Here is a 19,059-nt window from a genome sequence, read left to right on the forward strand (position 1 = left end):
GTAAAGAAATCCATATATACTGTTCAAGCGATACAGTAGGCAGAAGTAAATAAAGAGCGGACATTTTATGTATAAAAGAGCGTTAATAATGTAATCGTAGCAGAATAAGACATAGATTACCCGCCTGTGATATTTGTATGCGTCATAGTTTAATATAAGGATAATGTAACCCTACCTGCGTATCAATATGACTACCGTTGTGATGACAGCAGCAAGAAAGACAAAACCACCGAAGACTCCAAGCGCTATAACAGCTCCAAGATTCAATTTTGCTTGATGGGCGCTAGTCGATTGGTTGAATGTGTCCACTTGCAAAGGTCCTGAAGGTTCGGGTACACCTGTACCAGTACCGGCTTGTACGTGATCAGCACCACTACCAGCGATCTCGTTATCTTGCGGATGATCTTTGCTATGATCATTTAGAATTGATAATGAAGAAGAAGCTGTACTTTGTATGTTAACGCTCGACTTTTTCGATTCGGTTTCTTTAACCGTCGCCATATGTTCACTATTAATCGATGGTATTTTGCCATGTGGCGGGACGATCGTTGCTGCCTTCATCGTTGTAATCGTTGTCGTTACTTTCGTCGGCATGTTTGCTGGTGGCGTAGTCGATCTAATCTTTGTTGTAATGAACGGTCGTGCTCTGCTACTTGTTGCTGGTCTTAAAGTCGCTCGCGGAGGCAGCGTTACCGTACTTGTACGAGTCTCTTCTATATGTACATAAACGAATAGTGAAATATTCAGAAACATAGGACGATTAGTCATAGTTGGTTATGATCAACATACAACATACAATATGTAGACATATAGTAGTATGCAATCATAAAATCAAGTATTCGCTTATTTATATGTTATTAGATCAAGAGTCTGGCTACTCGGGTTATTATTTGATTATAATTCGATTGAAGTTCAAGTCTAATTATCGGTGTAATGATATGTATAATTATCGGTGTAAAAACATTTTGGAAAAGCATTCATTTCTCTTCTTAATGTTAGACGAATGAAAAACAAAAAGAAAAAAATATAAGAGGAATATAAATAATATAAATTACCTGCACAAGAGGGCGCGGCATGATCATAAAGTCCAGTTTGTAAACAGAGAATCTGTCGTAAACCGATCAACCGATATCCCTTTTCGCATGTATAAGTGACGATACTGCCAACGAGCAGGCTCCTGTTAACGCTGCTTTTGCTCACCATTTCAGTTTCATCAATTTCATCAATTTGGATGAAACTATGAGGAATTATTACGGGTGGATCGCAATGTATCGGTTCGCAACGCGGCGGTGGTCCGTTCCATCTCTCGTCTATATCGCACGTTAGTCTCGCACGACCTACAAAAGGAGATACGATAGAGTGATTTCATGTAAGATCATACAATTATTGAACTTTATCAATTACCTGTCATTTCATATCCCTCGTCACAAGAGTAGAGTACTTGGCTTAGATAAGTTACAGTGTTGTTAATCAACGTGTAACCACCGTGCTTTATGTTCGCAGGATAACCGCATTCAATATCTAAGGAAACACATTGCAAACACATTAATTAGAATCCATTCGTAATTCACTCAGATCTACGAGAGAATAAATAGCACTCATTATTCTTACTTTTACAAACTGGTGGGAATTCATTGTAGAAGCCTGTATCAAGACACGTACGAGTCGAAGGTCCGATGAGAAGACTTCCAGAATTGCAAGTATATTCTACGGTAGCGCCAACTTCGTATTGACTAACAATATTTCTACTTATTGTGGCTGTTACGATCATGGTCGAGTTCGGTGGCTGTTCAGGTCTACCGCAAGCTCGTGGTTCTAAAAATTGAGTACTCTTGTGTTAAAAATGTATCATCAAAGTGGAAAAAGACTTAAAGACATAAAAATAAAAGAAAACACTCACGGTGTTGACAAATAAAATTTAGTCGAGCGTTGCAAGGTGTATCGGACCAGAGCCAACCCCTGCTACCATCGTATCGAACGCAATCCTCTTCTGTACCTTGTGGAAGACTCCAAAAAGATACGGAGACTTCTTCTCCACTGCCCGTCCACCTCCAAATAGTTCGATCGTTTTGATCTCTCATGGCACCCATCCAGTACTGACTAGTCGTGTCACTCCTTCTTGAAAGATAAATAATGTCAATCTAGTTTATCGTGATATCGAACAATGAAGATTTGATGACAAAATATAAGACGTTTAAATGATACAGTACCTGTGCCGCCTCCATAATTCCCATGAGATAAATCCTTGAAGGGCAGGATTACTTTCATCGACTAGAGTTCCACCTCGTGCTCGGCAAAAGGCTAGAGCCTCTCTGAAGATTAGCGGTTGTCGATTATAAAATATATAACACTTTCCATTATAAGTAGCAGTTGATCCCGGCGGTTGGTCTCTGAATTGTGGACATCTCTCGATGGGCAGTGCCTGCGTATGGGAATATCAAAACGAGAGATGGGAAGTTTAGTTAATTGTGACTATGAGAGACATGAATGACGATCATAGGGTAAATCATAGGGTACATACCTGATCTGTATAAACGAAAGCTTCGCATAAGGAAAGCTGCACCGGAATTAGCGCTTGGGTAGAAGCCTCTAAATGTACCGAAACGAACGCACCAGGCATTGGTGGATTGCAAGGAAGGAAAAGAGGTTGACCCTCTTCTAGCAGACCAGTGAAACGATTGCAAATTGGATTTGTTCCCAAATCCGGCCGATTGTTACCAACACGAACGACGATCGTGCCAGGAATAGCAGTTCCTAATTGAAAGAAAGAAGCACCCTTTTATATTTTCTTCGCTCCGTTACCATTCGCCTTTCCTCTTTATCTCCTTCTCTTTCTCTTTCTCGTTTTAATTTACTATGTATAATTAATTTAAAAGCGAATCGGAAAAAAGGAATTGAGAAGAAACAAAAGAGCCAACATCTTTCGACCTAAATAACGTCTCAACTGCCACAATGAGCGCAGAGCCATGACGTAGATAGTTATTATAATATTATATATTCTTCTTGGGATATTTCGTTTCTCTTCGACAGAAGAAAAATAAATAAAAAAGGGCAAAAGAGAAAAACGAAACGATATACGCATTGAATGCAGAACTTTCTTGCATTGGTAAACTCTGTGAATTTCACTGTTTGAAAGCGCATAAAGGAAGCGCGAGATCGGAACGAAACCGAAGATCGATACGTGCCTCATCGTCATTTTCTTCCTTTTCTCGAGAGAAACTACGCTGTCACGGATCGTCTCGTCCTCTTCGTTCGATTGTCATTTTATGAACAATAAAATTACGTTTCCTTGATTTTCTCGATGCGTTCACTTTTCTTTTCCTTTTTTGGTAGTCAAGCACAAATCATTTGCATTCATTTCAGTTAATACTTAATATACATCTCGACAAAGTATTTCTGCTTCTGATTTTCTTCTTTTCAAATAAGAGAATGAAAGAAAACTGCAAACAAATCTATAAATCGTTTCATCTCACTATCTACTGAAGTAAAGTCTACAAACGAAACACATAAATTGCTACATACATATGTGCATTATATACGAATGTTAAAATCGTTATGGTTGTTGCTCGACGTGAAAGTTCTCATCTTTTCATTCCATGAAGGCTAATTATGAGGTGCGTTATTGTGAAATGCGATTGATTTAATTGCAAGTACTGTGCGGACACGAGTCGGAAGGCATAATGTGGAAATCATCTCAGGGTTCCTATCTCCGTGGCGCTGGGCCGTGTCTAAGAGGTTGCTAGAAGATAGCATAAATCATGAATTTTGCCACACACGGTCAACTTCTTCTACGAGATAATCTCATCTGATATTTGTGCAGTTACTTATATCAAGTCAATTTTACACGCCAGAAAGCGACAATCATCGAGGACGATACTTAGTTTAATACGTTCAACTTCAAACGAACTGATTTAAAGATTTTAATGAATTGTACGAATAATTAAAATTAATTCTTTGTAAAAGAAAAAAGCAGAAAGCAAGGACCTGATTAAAGATCAAAAGATATAGGTATAAATAAACGAATAAATTGTTAGAAATATAAAAAAGAGGTTGGAAATAATATGGCGTTTGTGAATTCATCATACAATTTCATGGATGGTTTGAAGCAATGCTTGGATGATAATTCTGCTCTCTTTTGGTCTACTTCGATTAGATATTTTGATTAGCCTTGATCAGTGGAAAGCGCGCTTGAAGACTGACAGTGATTGAACCGTGAAAGAACCAAACAATTCGAGATTTAGTGAAGCACGTGCATCGAAGTACTAATCCAACAGAGATCTCCTCCTAATTGAATTTCAATTCAAGTATGATCGTCCTACTTGTACTCATTACTTGATAGTTCGCTGATAGGCAAAAGTTACAATTTGTACAGTTCGTCGAATTTATCGTGGACTTACCGGCCAATGTTAACGAGCTACTTACCACAGCAAGGTTTCCCAAAATCTAGCCGTACCAGTTGTACCATGTAAGGTTCCAAAAGGTTCACGTACCACCATGGTCTGTGCTCGGGTCTCGTTAACGTGCAAGTTTGCGCGGTGTAAATCTGAGCACTACTTCCGTCAACGGCACGTTGCGGAATTCCGCCATCCAGGCTGCTAGATTGCATCGGTGCTTTCCCGCCGGCTACATTCAACACTGAAACGTAAAGAGAATAATCATTAAAACTTAAGTATTAAAATTTATATCGTATAAGACAATATACGTAAATCAATATACGTAAGCCCAGTCAGTACGCAGATGGAACAGCCGGTCTCAAAGAAAATAAAAAATAATAAACAGAAATAGAAAAGGAGAAAAAGAAGTTTTGTACAGCGAGTCGGCACTCAGCATTTACCGGCGTAAATGCATTTGCGAAGAAGTCGTTGGCCTTGCGGTAGTTTTACTGTACCGTAATGTGAGAATTTTACCGGCGCTAACTCGCAATGCCGACGCTACTTTTGCTGCTACTGTTATCGTGTCGCTATCAGTAATAGTGACTAGATTAATTAATTTATTTTTAGATATTGAACAAGGAAATAAATTAGAAATCCATATGACCCAATATCTTAAACTGGGTGGAAATAAACCAAAATTAATTTTACTTTTAATTTTATCTTTCTATCATCTCGAAGATATTCGATTCTGATATGTAAATTTATTTGTAACGAATGAATTTTAAGTAATGAATGCTTTAATATATCGGACGATTCAAATGGCGACGCACGAGATGGTTTTCCATTTCGTTCAATTATTATTTTTTGCGAACCGTACGATAAATCGATAAATCGACGTCGACCGACATTACAATAAATAACCGTATTTATGACACTAATATAATTGATTCATTCTTGACCTAAACCTACATATTGGATTACTTGTCGTCATTCAACTCTACAACTCGATAGATATGCAACTACCTAGCGCGTTCCCACAAACTCGATATGTTCGCGTACCTCATAATTTACAGTTATTTCTCGCGAGTACACGTGAGTAAGAAAGGTTCGCAAATTGTCTGCTGTCGGTTTGTCGGTTCTGTAATAATAATGCTCATAACGGAAGTCTTCCGTGATTAGGTTTTGAGATTATCTGCGGTCTATACACGAATCAATAAGGCGTCACAGCAGAACTAACGAGAAAGATATCAAAAATGTTAAATTTCGTGCATCCTTTCGAAAGTAGTTAGATTTTCAACTACAAATTCTACCATGAAACCCAAGTAAGTGATGTGTAAGATCTTGTCACGTTACTTTCGCGATTTTCTATTTATGGTTAGGCTCTATTACAGAAATTTACGATAATATGAACATAGAAAGAATCAACGTGAAAGTGTTAAACTCGGGTATGGAATTTTCGATTCATCGAAGCAAAACGAAAGAAAGGCTGTTTCAAGACTCTTTATTTAGTATCTTTGATTTTAGTTGATCGAATGGAACGTACGCGTTTCTATAAAATTTAAATTAAAAAAGCAAGCAAAAAAAGTATTCTTCCGTTTTATACTCAAATTTTCGTCGACAATAGAAATCAAGATGATCGTAAATACGATCTGGAACTATCTAGGAAGTTTTGCCTTTGAGAATAAAATCGTGATAAATGTGTAAACGGAGTCGAAAAGAAAGTTCCGTGTTCCTCGATGTTCTCACCAGAGGTGAGGGAAAAGCAGGAAGTAGTATGTTGAGCCTTCCTACAGAGATCGATTCCAAATACGATCTGTTTGATGCTTCTTGATTTCGCTTTGTTTCCTATTGACGCATCAACAAAATATTATCTAATATACCCTCTATCTTTGTGTATTTAAGAAAAAAGTAAGAAAGAGGGAGAGAAAAATCGAGCCGACCCAAGGACAACGGATAGTGGCTGTTTCGCGTTAGGAATGTGCACGAAGAAGGAAGGTTGAGAAGGCCGCGCACGAGCAGCAGGTTCAGAATTAACGGTGCAATGCCCCCACCATTTTCAGTATTTCCTGGCTATCTATCGATGAGTGCCTCGGTCAAGGACATTCAGAATTAGGTCAAGTGACTAATCGAAACTTCCTATCGTTTGATAGATAGATAAGTATTTACGTATACCAAATTTATTATATATCTACGATTGAAAGAGTTGTTTTATCGAGTAGGAAAGTGATATAAGGAAAATAAAAATATGGAAAGGAACTTACCGCAAAAAGGAACACCTTCCGGTGTCCATGTACCCTCTGTCTGACATTGTCTCCTCGCTGGGCCGAGCAGTTCGAAACCTCGTTCGCACGAATACGTAGCTACAGTTCCTTCTGGCAATTTAGTTTCTTTGAGAAGAGCCTCCTCTTCGTCTATGACATCGTCTATGCCGCTACCCGTGAAGCGTACGCTGCTGTGAGCCGGTGCACCTGGATAACCGCATCCGACACTGATGCTACCTGCAATTCAATATGCATATCTAAATAGGTCTATTATGTTTTGTACGTTCGTATTTAAGACAAACCATATATATAAAATTTGAAATCGATAACGCGTATGCTGTCTCAAGTATCGCAACATTTCCCCATTGTTTTTTACAATTCTGTTTTGTCATTAAAAATGTCAACATCTATATGTGATTTATTGATTTCGTCTTGAAATATACTATCACATGTTAAAAAGAAAAACAATAGGACAAAGCTCTATAAAACGTTATTTAGAAAAATTAAATATTGATTTTACGTTTCGTAGGTACTCTACCACGAAGAAAAGCATTTTGTATCTATCAATGAAAGAAATCAAGTCAGTATTCTGAATGTTACTTTTTTCTTCCGTTATATACTATTACGAAAAACTCATTGTTACACAAGTATTTTTAACAAGCATAAACAACGTCCCAAAAATTTTAAAGACATTTTTGTGAACTAATTCTATTGCCTTTCATGACTGCACATCAGAATTGGAGGTGATTATCGCGTGACTCATGAGAAAAGCAAGAAATAGTGTAAAAAGATGGCAATTGTTGTACTCTTGTAGTACATAGATATGTAGATAGTATATATACTAGTAGACATATTAGCTGTATAGGTTTAGAAAAGAGAGTTACTTGGAAGGAGCAAAATGCGTTTAATAGCGTTGCAACGTACGGGACGTTGCCTCATGGAGCATCGAAGTCTCCTTTTTTAACTTGATGACTTCGATGCGCAGTGAGGCTCGTCACTGTAGCTCTAACGCAAACAACTTACTTACGAACTATTCTTACGCGCATTACTGTCAAATTGATGAAGATGCAACAAACGTTTTAATGTTTTCCCTTTTTTCCGGAGGCGCTTCCATTACGTAGTATAATTTGAAATCGTCGTTTCCGCAAGAATCGTTGTATCTACATATCGTCATTCTCATTTCTATTCTCATTTCATTCTTGTTGACGAAAAGAAAGATTGTCCTTTTGTGATTTATTAACAAATTAATATACCTATGCATACCCACCGTTACTATATATATATATATATATATATATATATATATATATATATATATATATCTTATAAGAAAAGATATAACGTAACAAAAGAAAATACGAAACGTCCGGCACTCAAGGATTTCATTGAAAATTCAAGACAAACGGAAATCACTTCGAGTTCTTGCAGCAGAAATAATAATGCAAGCAACTCGCATCCTGCAATGATCGCGCAATCATCTAGCTGTTTTAAATTCTAGCTTTAGGAAGTCGTCGCAGTGAAACGTTCTGTTAATGCGTGCCAAGTTGTCAAACATAGGAATAAACTTAGGTGACGAAAATTTCACTTTAGTCAAGAAGGTTGTGACTGTATTCTTTACTCTAAATAGCACGTAAGTACCTAGTATAACGAAGAATATTTAGAATATTTAGGTGGAATACAAAAAAAGATGTTAAAAATTTGAATAGAAATAACATCGTGAGCGTAATATGTGAGAAAAGTAGAATCAATTGCTTGACAAGGTCATACGATAAAACCGCGGACGAGATGAACGGCAAGTCTACCATGACTCGTATCAGGCGGACAGGTGACATTCCTGTGGGACGATACGAAAAAACGGTTTTATCCTTGAGTCGTTGTACGCACAATCGGTTGCTCGACCGTCTCGCGTTAATCTCGCATAATTGTGCGTCGCTCTCACGTAACGGTTCGCGACTATACGATTAACACATGTTTATTAAGTATACGTTACGTCGGCGACCAAGTTGCTCAACAGAAAAAAGATATGAAAAGAATGCGAATCGTATTTCTTTTTAAAATCATACGTATAGATTTCATAGGTCCTCAACTACGTTTCAGCCGACGCAGGGTTATAGTGAAGTACGTGCAATTACAGTCAACAGACGTGATCAGAGTAAATAAGCTTATGTGGGCCAGTAGAGTGGACATAACGAGCTACAATCGCGTGGAAAGGGTAAAAGTTATTCTGGTGTAAATATCAGGTCACCGCTATTTCTACCGTTATATTCGGCAAGGATTATCATACAATACGATATTCTAATGCACTATAGTTTTTGTAATTGTGCGATGATATGATCATCTTTATGACTGTACTTTGCTCGCATATGTCCAGAAGGAGTATAACGTAACGAAGTGAATGTACAACAAAAAGAGCGTTTAACCAGTAGGCAAAATATGTGAGAAATTTCTTGAAATAATAATCGGTTAGAATAATAATCGAAACTAACAATACAATCGCAAACATTAACTCGTCGTTCACAAAAGCATTCATTTACACATACACATCACTTTACTTTCGTATAGAAAAAAAGTGATTTCTGTGGGATAGGAATAATATTTAAAGATTCAGTTTACGTTTATTTTTCACAATAAACCGAATTCCGATGAAAGATAAAAAACAAAATAAAAACAAAAAAGTAAGGAGTTAATTCGCAATGACGCTACGACAAGATTACGAATACATCTTACCTTGCTTTTCTAAAAGATTCACTCCGTGTTCATGTGTTGATAGAGCAAGAAAATGCGCATCAGCTATTTTTATACGGATGAAATCTCTTCGGAGAGAATTGGCTGATATCATAACATAGATTTTCTAATACATTATTATCTATTATCGCAATTTTTAATCAACAATTGTCAAGTTCCATGCTTAAGATTAAATCAATGCCAAATATTATTTATCGGTCAATATTGAAAATCGAATCGTTTTTAGAATTAATTATCGTTATAAAATAAATATTTCATTTCAATGGAATCGATCTTCGATGTAATCTAAAAAAATCATTCTCTCGTTCGCGATCATATGAGCTCCTCGTTAAACCTTTTACAATTTAAAAAGCAAAGAATAAACCAAATTTAAAGAAGTAAATATATCGTGTTTCGCATTGCGCTAATGAACCATTATATATATATTATATAATATATATATGTATGTATATATATGGGTGAAATACCTAATATATGTATTAGGGTGTCCCAAAAGTTTCTTTTTCATCACGCTATGAATGGCCTTATCTGGCTCTGTTTGTGCAAATATGCAGGCTGATCTATTAGCCGTCTATGTTATCGGTTTCAGTCGTCTAGAACACTTTTACAGTACGTTTCGTTTGTGCCACAGTCTCTTTTAAAACGTTCATCCACAGCGTTAAACATGGGTAGAGAAAGGCAACATTTACGGCATGTTATGCTTCATTGTTTCAAAAAAGGTGATAGTGTAAAGAATACTGTCGAGGAGATTTGTACCATGTACGGGGATGGTGCTATAACTATTACAACCATTCGCAATTGGTTTAAAAAACTTAGAGGGGAAATTTTAATCTAGAAGATGAAGACCGTAGCGGCCGCCCAAAAACGACGGATACGGACCTTATCAAAGCGATGTTTGATGAAAATCCGCAATATAGTGTGCGCGAGATAGTGAATGCCACTAGGATTCCTAAAACAACAGTGCATAATCACCTAACTAAGATGGAATATGTTAATCGCTGCGAAGTTTGGGTTCCACACTTACTGACGGAGACCACATATTGCATTAGCGGTAAGAGAAAAGCTCTTACAGTTTGATTGGGATGTTTTACCGCATCCTGCATACTCTCCAGATCTCGCTCCATCAGATTATTACTTCTTTCTGTCCTTAAAAAATTCTCTTCGCGATAAGCGCTTTAAAATCATCAGCGAAATAAAAACGCATCTCCAGGATTATTTCTTGTCCAAAACACAACAATTTTGGAAAGAAGTCATAATAAGGCTTCCTGAGAGATGGAAGAAGGTAATAGAGCAAAAGGGTCCTTATATAACAAAATAACAGTAAACATTGTGTATTCATTTCATATAAGAAAAAGGAAAGAAACTTATGGGACATCCTAATATATATATAGATCTTCCATGTAATATCAGCTTAACTAGATCTTCTACAAAAGACTCAAGCGTTCCATGTATATATTTTTTTTTTAATTTGTTAACTCTTTCGTGAAGAATTTATTACATGAACGTTTAATTATAAATTCGACGAACCATCATATTATTCGAAGAATTCATCTTGTTTTTCCATTCGATAAGAATTTTTGAATAAAAATAAAGAAAAAAATACAACCATAATCTTTGTCCTTTTTTGTAAAGAAACGAAACAATTAGTCGAAGATTTTAACGAGAAAGAAGAAAGATGTGCAAAGAGAGATTACTTTCTTATGGTCGTCGGTTAATTCGTCAGATCCGTACAATTTGAAGAAAAAAGAGAGCAAAGTAGCTTGATAAAGACAAACGAAGTTATACAAAATAGAGAAAGATGCGAAATGAAATAAAATAAAATAATGTAAATTGAATATAAATATGATTAATCGAATACCGAATAGATATAAGCGAATATCGACGATAGAAATAAATGAGAGAAACCACTATCACTGTTGTGAGAGTAACAAGTACATATAGTACTATAATATAATAATGTAACAAGAACAATTGGAAAGATATTAAGTTTAAATCTATTGTAAAACAATACAAATTTGTTTATTTAATAAAAAAATCAAAAAAGAAAAAATGAAAATAACAACGCACCTTGAACAACAAATCCAAGGATAAGTAGGAGATACGTAAATCCTTTTTCTTCCATTTCTTCTTTCCAACCTTCGAGCTCAAACACCTTGACGAATTAATAGTCTTTTTTTGAGATAAGGAAATTTTCGAAAAAATGATAGATACACTTTGTGTTGGTACTTGCGATACTTCACCGAATACACCTTTGAGTCTAACTCGTCATCTTGTACGCGTTTGCTCTTAGATTTGTCCTTCGATACTCCACACGAATTTTTTAAATGAAAGACAATGATGGAAATAAAAGTAGAAAGAAAAGGAAATATAGAATTATTAAAAAATGTTAACTGGGTTGATAGAACCGTACGATATTTTTTCTTTTCTTTCTATTTTGTTCTCTTTCCTTCTGAGAAACTTTCGTTGATTTTCTATGACACAAAGTAGGTCTTTACGAGCGATAGACTGCGATCTCTTCCAAAGACTGAGCTGCTCGTTCAGTCCGCACTGTAGCAGGAAGTCGTCCAGTGTTCCACTCCCTCCCCACTCATCCCACCACCACCACCTGTTGCTGGTGTTGCTTCTGCTTTTCTTTACCATCACCTTGAAGCGAATAACGAATTGTGTGCTGGTTGCTACCAAAAACGAGAGATTGCCTTATACAATCGACTGACTGAATATTTCTTCTCTTCTACTTGGTCTCACTTCTGAAGGTATTGGGGCCAATCCTTGAACTATCTTTCGGATGACCAATGATCAGGAAAATGGATGGACATTCGATGACGACGATTACAGTATGATGGATTACCAATCTAGCTAGACAAAAGTCATTTTAGTAACCATCATAAAGTCTTTTAATTTTTATTGAAAGTTATTGAAAAATATCTGTTTTACAAGATATCATAGTCATAATTTGTTTACCATAAAAAATTCTGTATTTCAAAACCTATTAATAATATATTTTTATGGTTTATATTCTATTCTTTTTCATAAATATTATTATATTCTTTTTTGTTTTAAAATATAGTAAAATAATACTTCCTTATTTTATAATATAAATATGCTTTTTAATATTTTAATTTCATAGAAAAAATTTATGAATTGTCGATGTATGTTCTGCAGGCCTTTACGTAGGCCTACAGAATGCTGTTGGTAACCGTTGGTGTTTTTCTTGTAATATTTTATTGAATAATTCATTTCCTGCAAAATGTGTCATATTTTACCTGCTGAAATATCCTATAAATGAAAATATTTCAATTTTTATCAAACGCGATTTGGTTACTTCGTACGGGACATGAAAGTATGGCCGATGCATTCGCCACTTGATACCTTACTTTCTTTAACCACTCATATCTACGGATTGGGATTACGATATCTTATATCGAGATGTATACGTCAAACATATTACATTTTTTAAAAGAATTTGCAGCTGAAGTCAGTAACGATTTAGAAATAGATGAATTTTCTGATGCTCCGGATAGCACTTACATTATAAATTAATAATTTGTAAGTACATAATTAAAAATATCGTCTTTTGCATAGATATATTACTGTATATTATTTATAAACATATATTACTCACATTTAGTTGCATTTTATATTTAATTATATACAGCTTAAAATATATCATTTAATTAACAAAAATAGATTAATTTATTAAAAAAATGTTATTATTATTCATATCTAATACGATTCTGAATCAATTGATAAATGTCAAAATCCCCCATTTCAAATTTTGTTCAGCTAGATTAATGATGCACTGTACATAGTCGTCTTTGAATATCCGTGCAATGTGTCATTTCCTGTGCTTTTTTATTCCTTTTTAACATCTCAATTTCTGTTACATGACCTCCATTTTATTCGACGAGCTGTAAATGGTCGATCGTTGATATAATTTTTCTTCACTTTCTTAATCTCCATCCATAAAAGTATAATAAAATTTTTCCGTTTTATTTAAACAAGAAAAAAAAGACTTACTTGTTAAAAAATCGCTCAGTTATAGCGCAACTATTCCGTTTAACAATATGTCATAGAAAATATCTGTAGATAGCGACGAACTTAGGTATTCGTGAATAATAACTTAAATTACGCGGGAAATCACTTGACTACTTAATTATCATTACTTATTTATCAATAATTTGTATTTCGATCACATACAATCTTTAAATAGAAAAGTAGTATAACAATCACGTGATTCATAGATACAAAAAAAGATATACCTATGTATAAAAAATAGTAAGACGTTATCAATTATTGTATCTACTCAGGTGAACGGAAAAAGAAAGAGTATATCCCGATTTGGTATAAACGGAAATTTGTCGAGACGAAAGTTAGTAGTTTGCGGTAACGTGCGTCCAAAGAGTTGGAAGTCGAGTCACTTGTTAGCAGCGTCGACTTCCTGACCCACATACCAGGAGCGCCGTACAAATGTAACACACTTTGTACGTTCCTCCAGCCACAAAGCAGCTGCGAGCCAACCGCAACCTATCGGAATAGGAAGAATGCGTCGTCGCTTTTACGTGCTTTCGAATAATAATTCTGTTGATCTCTGAAGAAGCATTTTCGAAATGATCGGAGCAACTAAATTATCGTCGGGGTCATCGACCGATGTCATGCGATGTTTAATCTAGTACCGTCGGCGAATCGAATTTCTCCGTTACACCTTAGTATCGTCTTCGAGCATGGCCATATCGGTGACACTGCCTCTTCCTTCTGCGCATACCAATCGATCCTTTTCGGATTATTATACCGAGTCGTAATCTATATTCAAAGATACTAAAAAATGAACGCGAAGAATATCAGCCACGTTGAAACGATACATGATATATTTAGCAATCATATACAATCCACATAAATATATTTCCGCAAAGGTTTATCGTAGAATCGATAACGATATCTTTAATGTTTATAATTGACACATATTCTATTAGTTGTTTTTTAAACAAATTCTAGTAATAGATAACCCGCGACCCAAATCGAACATCCTTCGTGTCATCGATTCTCGATGAAAGTTCTCACTGGTAACCTCGTTAAGACATCGTTATCAGCCATACGACGACCTTCGTTAACAAGAAAAATTCCACGCAAAGTCTCGAACTGTCGCAAAATTTGTTACTTCTGTCGTACTTTTTCGAAGAAGAAGAGAAAGAAAAGTACTATTTTTCGGATAATTACATGATGCCTCCTAAACCATCTTCTAAATCTATCGCATTCGTTACGTTATTATTTTTCGACCCCCGTTGTTCTCAGCAATATCAGCTCATTTTTCGTTTTTCATAATTCCGTTTTTCCCACACTCTCTTTACCCGTAAAACGTTATTATTGAAGATGTCAAATAATGGATTTTTAATATTTAAAAATTCAACAACAAATTTTATAAAATAAAACTGCCATTTAAAATTTTGAAATATAAAAAAAAATATGGAACTTCCCTGAAGATCTTGAAAAACAATTACAAATCCATCGATAGGATTTACTAATTTGTTTATGTTGAGATTAATTAATCTCTTTTTTTCTTTTTTTCTTCTCAATGCAATCACAACATAAGTAGAAGAGAGTTGCCGAATGTGTATCCGTTGGCTAAGTCGTTTCTCATTAATTTTTTTCTTATTACTATATATAAATGATGTCTAACAGTAATTATATGAATTAAATAAATTATATGAATTATATGAATCAAAAATGTATAGAGTACATTTCGCGCGAGCTATAAATATATGGAAAAATCAGTTAATCTCTCGATTAATGTATTTTGTTAATAATAATTTATCGGTTTTATTTTACATTTTTATATTTTTATAAGAGTAAATTTATTGTAAAGTGTTTGACAATATTTATATTCATCGAGTGTCTCATTTTCAACGTTATGACTAAATATCTCCGATCCTATTAATTTTATAAACAAATGTTTCAAATAAAAGACACTAAGTTTTAAGGGAGAAATGTAATATTCATTGCAAGTATTTTATAAAGAACGCCATTGTCAATTGATATTAAATAGTTTGTTGAATCAGAGATATTTGGTCATATCGTTTAAAATGAGAAACCCGGTATATATTATAATCATTATACAAATTAAAAATCAATTTTTATTTAAAAAATAAACATTATTTCATCTTAATTTAAAAATTATTTTTTGCTACCCTAGCATGGAAAAAATAAAATATCATCCTAAAAAATCCGAAATGCATAAAAAGCAAAACCCATAAAGTTTTTAAAGAAATACAATAAAAAATTATTATTATTCTAACAGTAAATTGTCCCAATTTAATCCATTAATATTAATAAAAAAACATTAATTTAACATTTGCTATGTTAAATATTTTTATTTTTTTGTTGTTTATAAAATATGTTAACATTATTACAAATATATTATTTAATCGAATTAAATATTTTGGAATATTTTCTTTTTGTTATTAATAATAAATATAGCAGTATATAATCCTTTTTAATTCCGTTATTTTTTGTTATTTCCATTCACAAATATGCTATTTTAAAAAAGAATATGATATAAGAAACTAATAGATACGATTTGGATAATGATTACCTTAAATCGTTTCTTTTAACACTATGTTATAAAAATAATCATAACAAATTAATTTGTGTTTAAAAAAAAATTAAACATGTATAATAATAAAGTAAACTAATGTAAAAATGTTTAGCAAAAAAGAAATATAGCATAAAATATCTCCTATGTCATCGTAGCATCGTAATGTATTCAAGTTGAAACCGGCATGTGTATGTAAGTACATCGTCTGGTAATAGCTCATAGCGACCCCGATTAAAAAAGCAGCCGTAAAGGCGAACATTAATATGCGGGAACTTCTTAGTGAAAAACTGGGAGCTCATAGATTTAAGATAAGATCAAATGTTTGTTCTGAGTTCGCATACACTGATCTTCTCTGCACGGTTTCGAGATGGCACGAAAACCAACTCGCTTTTTCCCTTTATCTCGATCTCTCAATCACTCGAATAGTATTTATACATAGATATTTCGCTTCTCAGAAACAAAAGAGCGAAAAAGATTTGAGCAATCTTTAAATTTCATAGTGTGTAATACTCGCGTCGATTATAATCGTTTTTTCTTCAGACTTGGCTATATGCCTCCTACGTGTGTTTTCTGTAACCCATAATTTAAACATCAACAAAATTCTCGTATACTTAGAAAATTCGCGTATATATAGGAAAATCACGTATATATAAAAAGAATGATTTCCGAACGTGCCTAGGAAAGGGAGTTTTAAAATCAAACCTGTGAAAAATTATATTGATCATTACCAGAATGAAGTTTCCAAAAATTTTTGTTTTTTCACGAACTTATCTAATGGAGAAAAAACATACTTATATTAGATACAACCGTATAGTACAGGTAGCAAAGAAACTCGTTCTCGTTATGCGTGTTGAAGTTAATTTTATTTGTTGATCAGTAACCAGAATATTAGGATATTTAATCTGAAAAATGAAAAAACAAATAAACTGTGGATTCTTTTCCTTTTTGTAAGAAAATATCATTAAGTCGTCGTTCAAACGTATTGAACGTAGATAAGTCAGGAATTAACTTTTCAACCTGATTTCGAAATAACTTGAACACAACATGTTCAACATGGTTGAAAAAAGAGAAAGGAACCCTTAAATCATTGTCGCCAAGATCAAAAACAACGTTAGCTATATCTATCATCAGGATTTACGCATGTATGTAGATTGAACCAAGTGAATAAAAATACGCGCCGTCTTAGAAACCCTTTTAAAATGTTATAGATTTTAATAGTTTAGTAGTTTTTTAATACGAAGAAAAGGAGACCCATTCCAATGATTGTACTTCATCATAGATATACTCACTTTTCTCTTTTCAATTCATATCTATAAAGAGACCTTTTAAGTTTGCCGATGATTACTTACCTAATCTAATTAATATCGTTATTTCATAATGTAAAACCAACTCGTCATTCTGTCAAAAAAGTGTCTTCTCAAGATAGGAAATCGAGTTTGTCATACATGTTATTTAAGAAAAATAAACATTCCGTTCATTCTGTCATGATGCGAAAAGTATGAGGGCTCCATTATCACAAGCGCTTTCTCTTGGAATTAGAACAATGAGCGTGTACTCGAATTGATCGTTGGAAATTCTCATTAACTACTTGGCTCGTCGTACCGCCATTTCGATCCTACCGGAGCATAAACCATAACGTAAATTGTAAAGGAATCTTTGTCGTTCCAAATCGAAAATTTGTCGATCCTAGTTTTTCGATCCTAAAAAAAACGAATAGTTGCTCGTTTCTGCGAAAAATGAGGCGACCCGGATACGGTTTTAACTGATCTAACCAACGAGAAAGAAAGAGAAAAAGTAAGATTTCGAAAACATTTTAAATCGGACTGAATCAGTGAGCGTACAAAACGGGAATACCATGTAAAACGTAAAGGCAAAGACGAAACGAAGACAAAGAAGTGTCACATGAGTCATCCGATGGGATTTGCTTAGCAGCAACATGTTGTATCAGCTTTCTCCGCATTCGAGGAACGCGAAAATGAGATAAAAATCGTAAAGAGACCTTATCGATGAGACCTTCTCTATCTCGATCTCGTTCGACCTCTTTCTTAACCGAAACTTCCCACGATCCTACAAGGCCCCAGCAATATAAAATTGTCGCCTTTTATAATTAGATGGAAATCATTCCTTATATCGATTGATATCACGCATTTTAATCTCACAATCATGCGAGGCCGATGGTTTCGTTTCTCACGTATATTTCAAATATTAACGTATATCTATGATAGCTAACTAATTGAAATAGCTATGTTTACTGTTCATTTTAAAATAATGTAAACAATTGTAAGGTACAAAATTAGTAAAGAATGTATTTAAGATACGATGAAAGAGGCAAATGAAACGAAACGATTATCGGTCTGCAGAATGTAGCACGTCGTGAAAGTTTTCCAAAGTCTCGTAGAGATACTGAAGATGGTTGATGATAGAAAAAAGAAAATGAGAGAAAGAGAGACAGATAGATAAAAGAAAGAGATAAGAATTCTTCACGATTCTGCAAATTCTAACTTTGATGGTTTCTCTGACTCGCGATTAATGATTTTTGGTCTACTACTAGAGTGCTTAAAATAATTATATATAATCACAAATATTATATATCAACAATGCGGATTTATGCTTGCATAGGCCGTGAAGGCGGTTATCTCATAAGACAGAAGACACTCGCAGGACTATATAAATTTATATTATATAATAAATTTAATTTAATATCCGGTGGCCGGTATATGATTTTTATTTCTATATCTCCAATTATAATCGAATTTGAGTAGTATATTTATCATGTTATCATTTACATAAACAGTTAAAATGAGAAAATATATATTATGTATAATTGATTTATTTTAATGGAATCCCAAAAATTTGTAAAAACTCAGATCTCCTGACGACTAAATCCGGCAGTGCATATCAATTCAATCGAATTTATTTACGTTGCTATTAATACCTTATGTTAAAACTAAAAATTTTCATTATTGTGATTCCATTAATAATAGTATAGTCGAAATAAACTAGAAATGCGGAAATCATTTCTGGATTCGCCTAATTTACCTTCACACGAAGCTTCTCGACGATCTTATGAGCCCCATCGTTCAGATGGTGA

General features: G+C 34.2%; 1 protein-coding gene across 4 annotated transcripts in view; it reads right to left on the reverse strand.

The window, feature by feature from the left end:
• Positions 1–19,059, reverse strand: part of LOC124432279 — a 28,610-nt gene that overhangs the window by 2,567 nt on the left and 6,984 nt on the right. For 2 of the 4 annotated variants that reach the window (XR_006944221.1, XM_046981075.1), the window contains exons 1-10: positions 11,447–11,909; positions 6,635–6,871; positions 4,423–4,635; positions 2,522–2,754; positions 2,211–2,422; positions 1,901–2,118; positions 1,612–1,815; positions 1,405–1,521; positions 1,056–1,337; positions 176–713 (exon numbers count right to left, since the gene is read on the reverse strand). Coding sequence is in view for 3 of the 4 variants with exons in the window: in XM_046981075.1 (XP_046837031.1) it covers positions 176–713; positions 1,056–1,337; positions 1,405–1,521; positions 1,612–1,815; positions 1,901–2,118; positions 2,211–2,422; positions 2,522–2,754; positions 4,423–4,635; positions 6,635–6,871; positions 11,447–11,501 (2,309 nt within the window). In the remaining variant the exon portion in view is untranslated. Of the gene's footprint in view, positions 1–175; positions 714–1,055; positions 1,338–1,404; positions 1,522–1,611; positions 1,816–1,900; positions 2,119–2,210; positions 2,423–2,521; positions 2,755–4,422; positions 4,636–6,634; positions 6,872–11,446; positions 11,910–19,059 lie in introns of those variants that run through there. The other 2 variants (XM_046981084.1, XM_046981097.1) reach the window with 2 other exon arrangements.

The sequence above is a fragment of the Vespa crabro genome, chromosome 1 (assembly GCF_910589235.1).
Source record: "Vespa crabro chromosome 1, iyVesCrab1.2, whole genome shotgun sequence".
Lineage (NCBI taxonomy): Eukaryota > Metazoa > Arthropoda > Insecta > Hymenoptera > Vespidae > Vespa > Vespa crabro.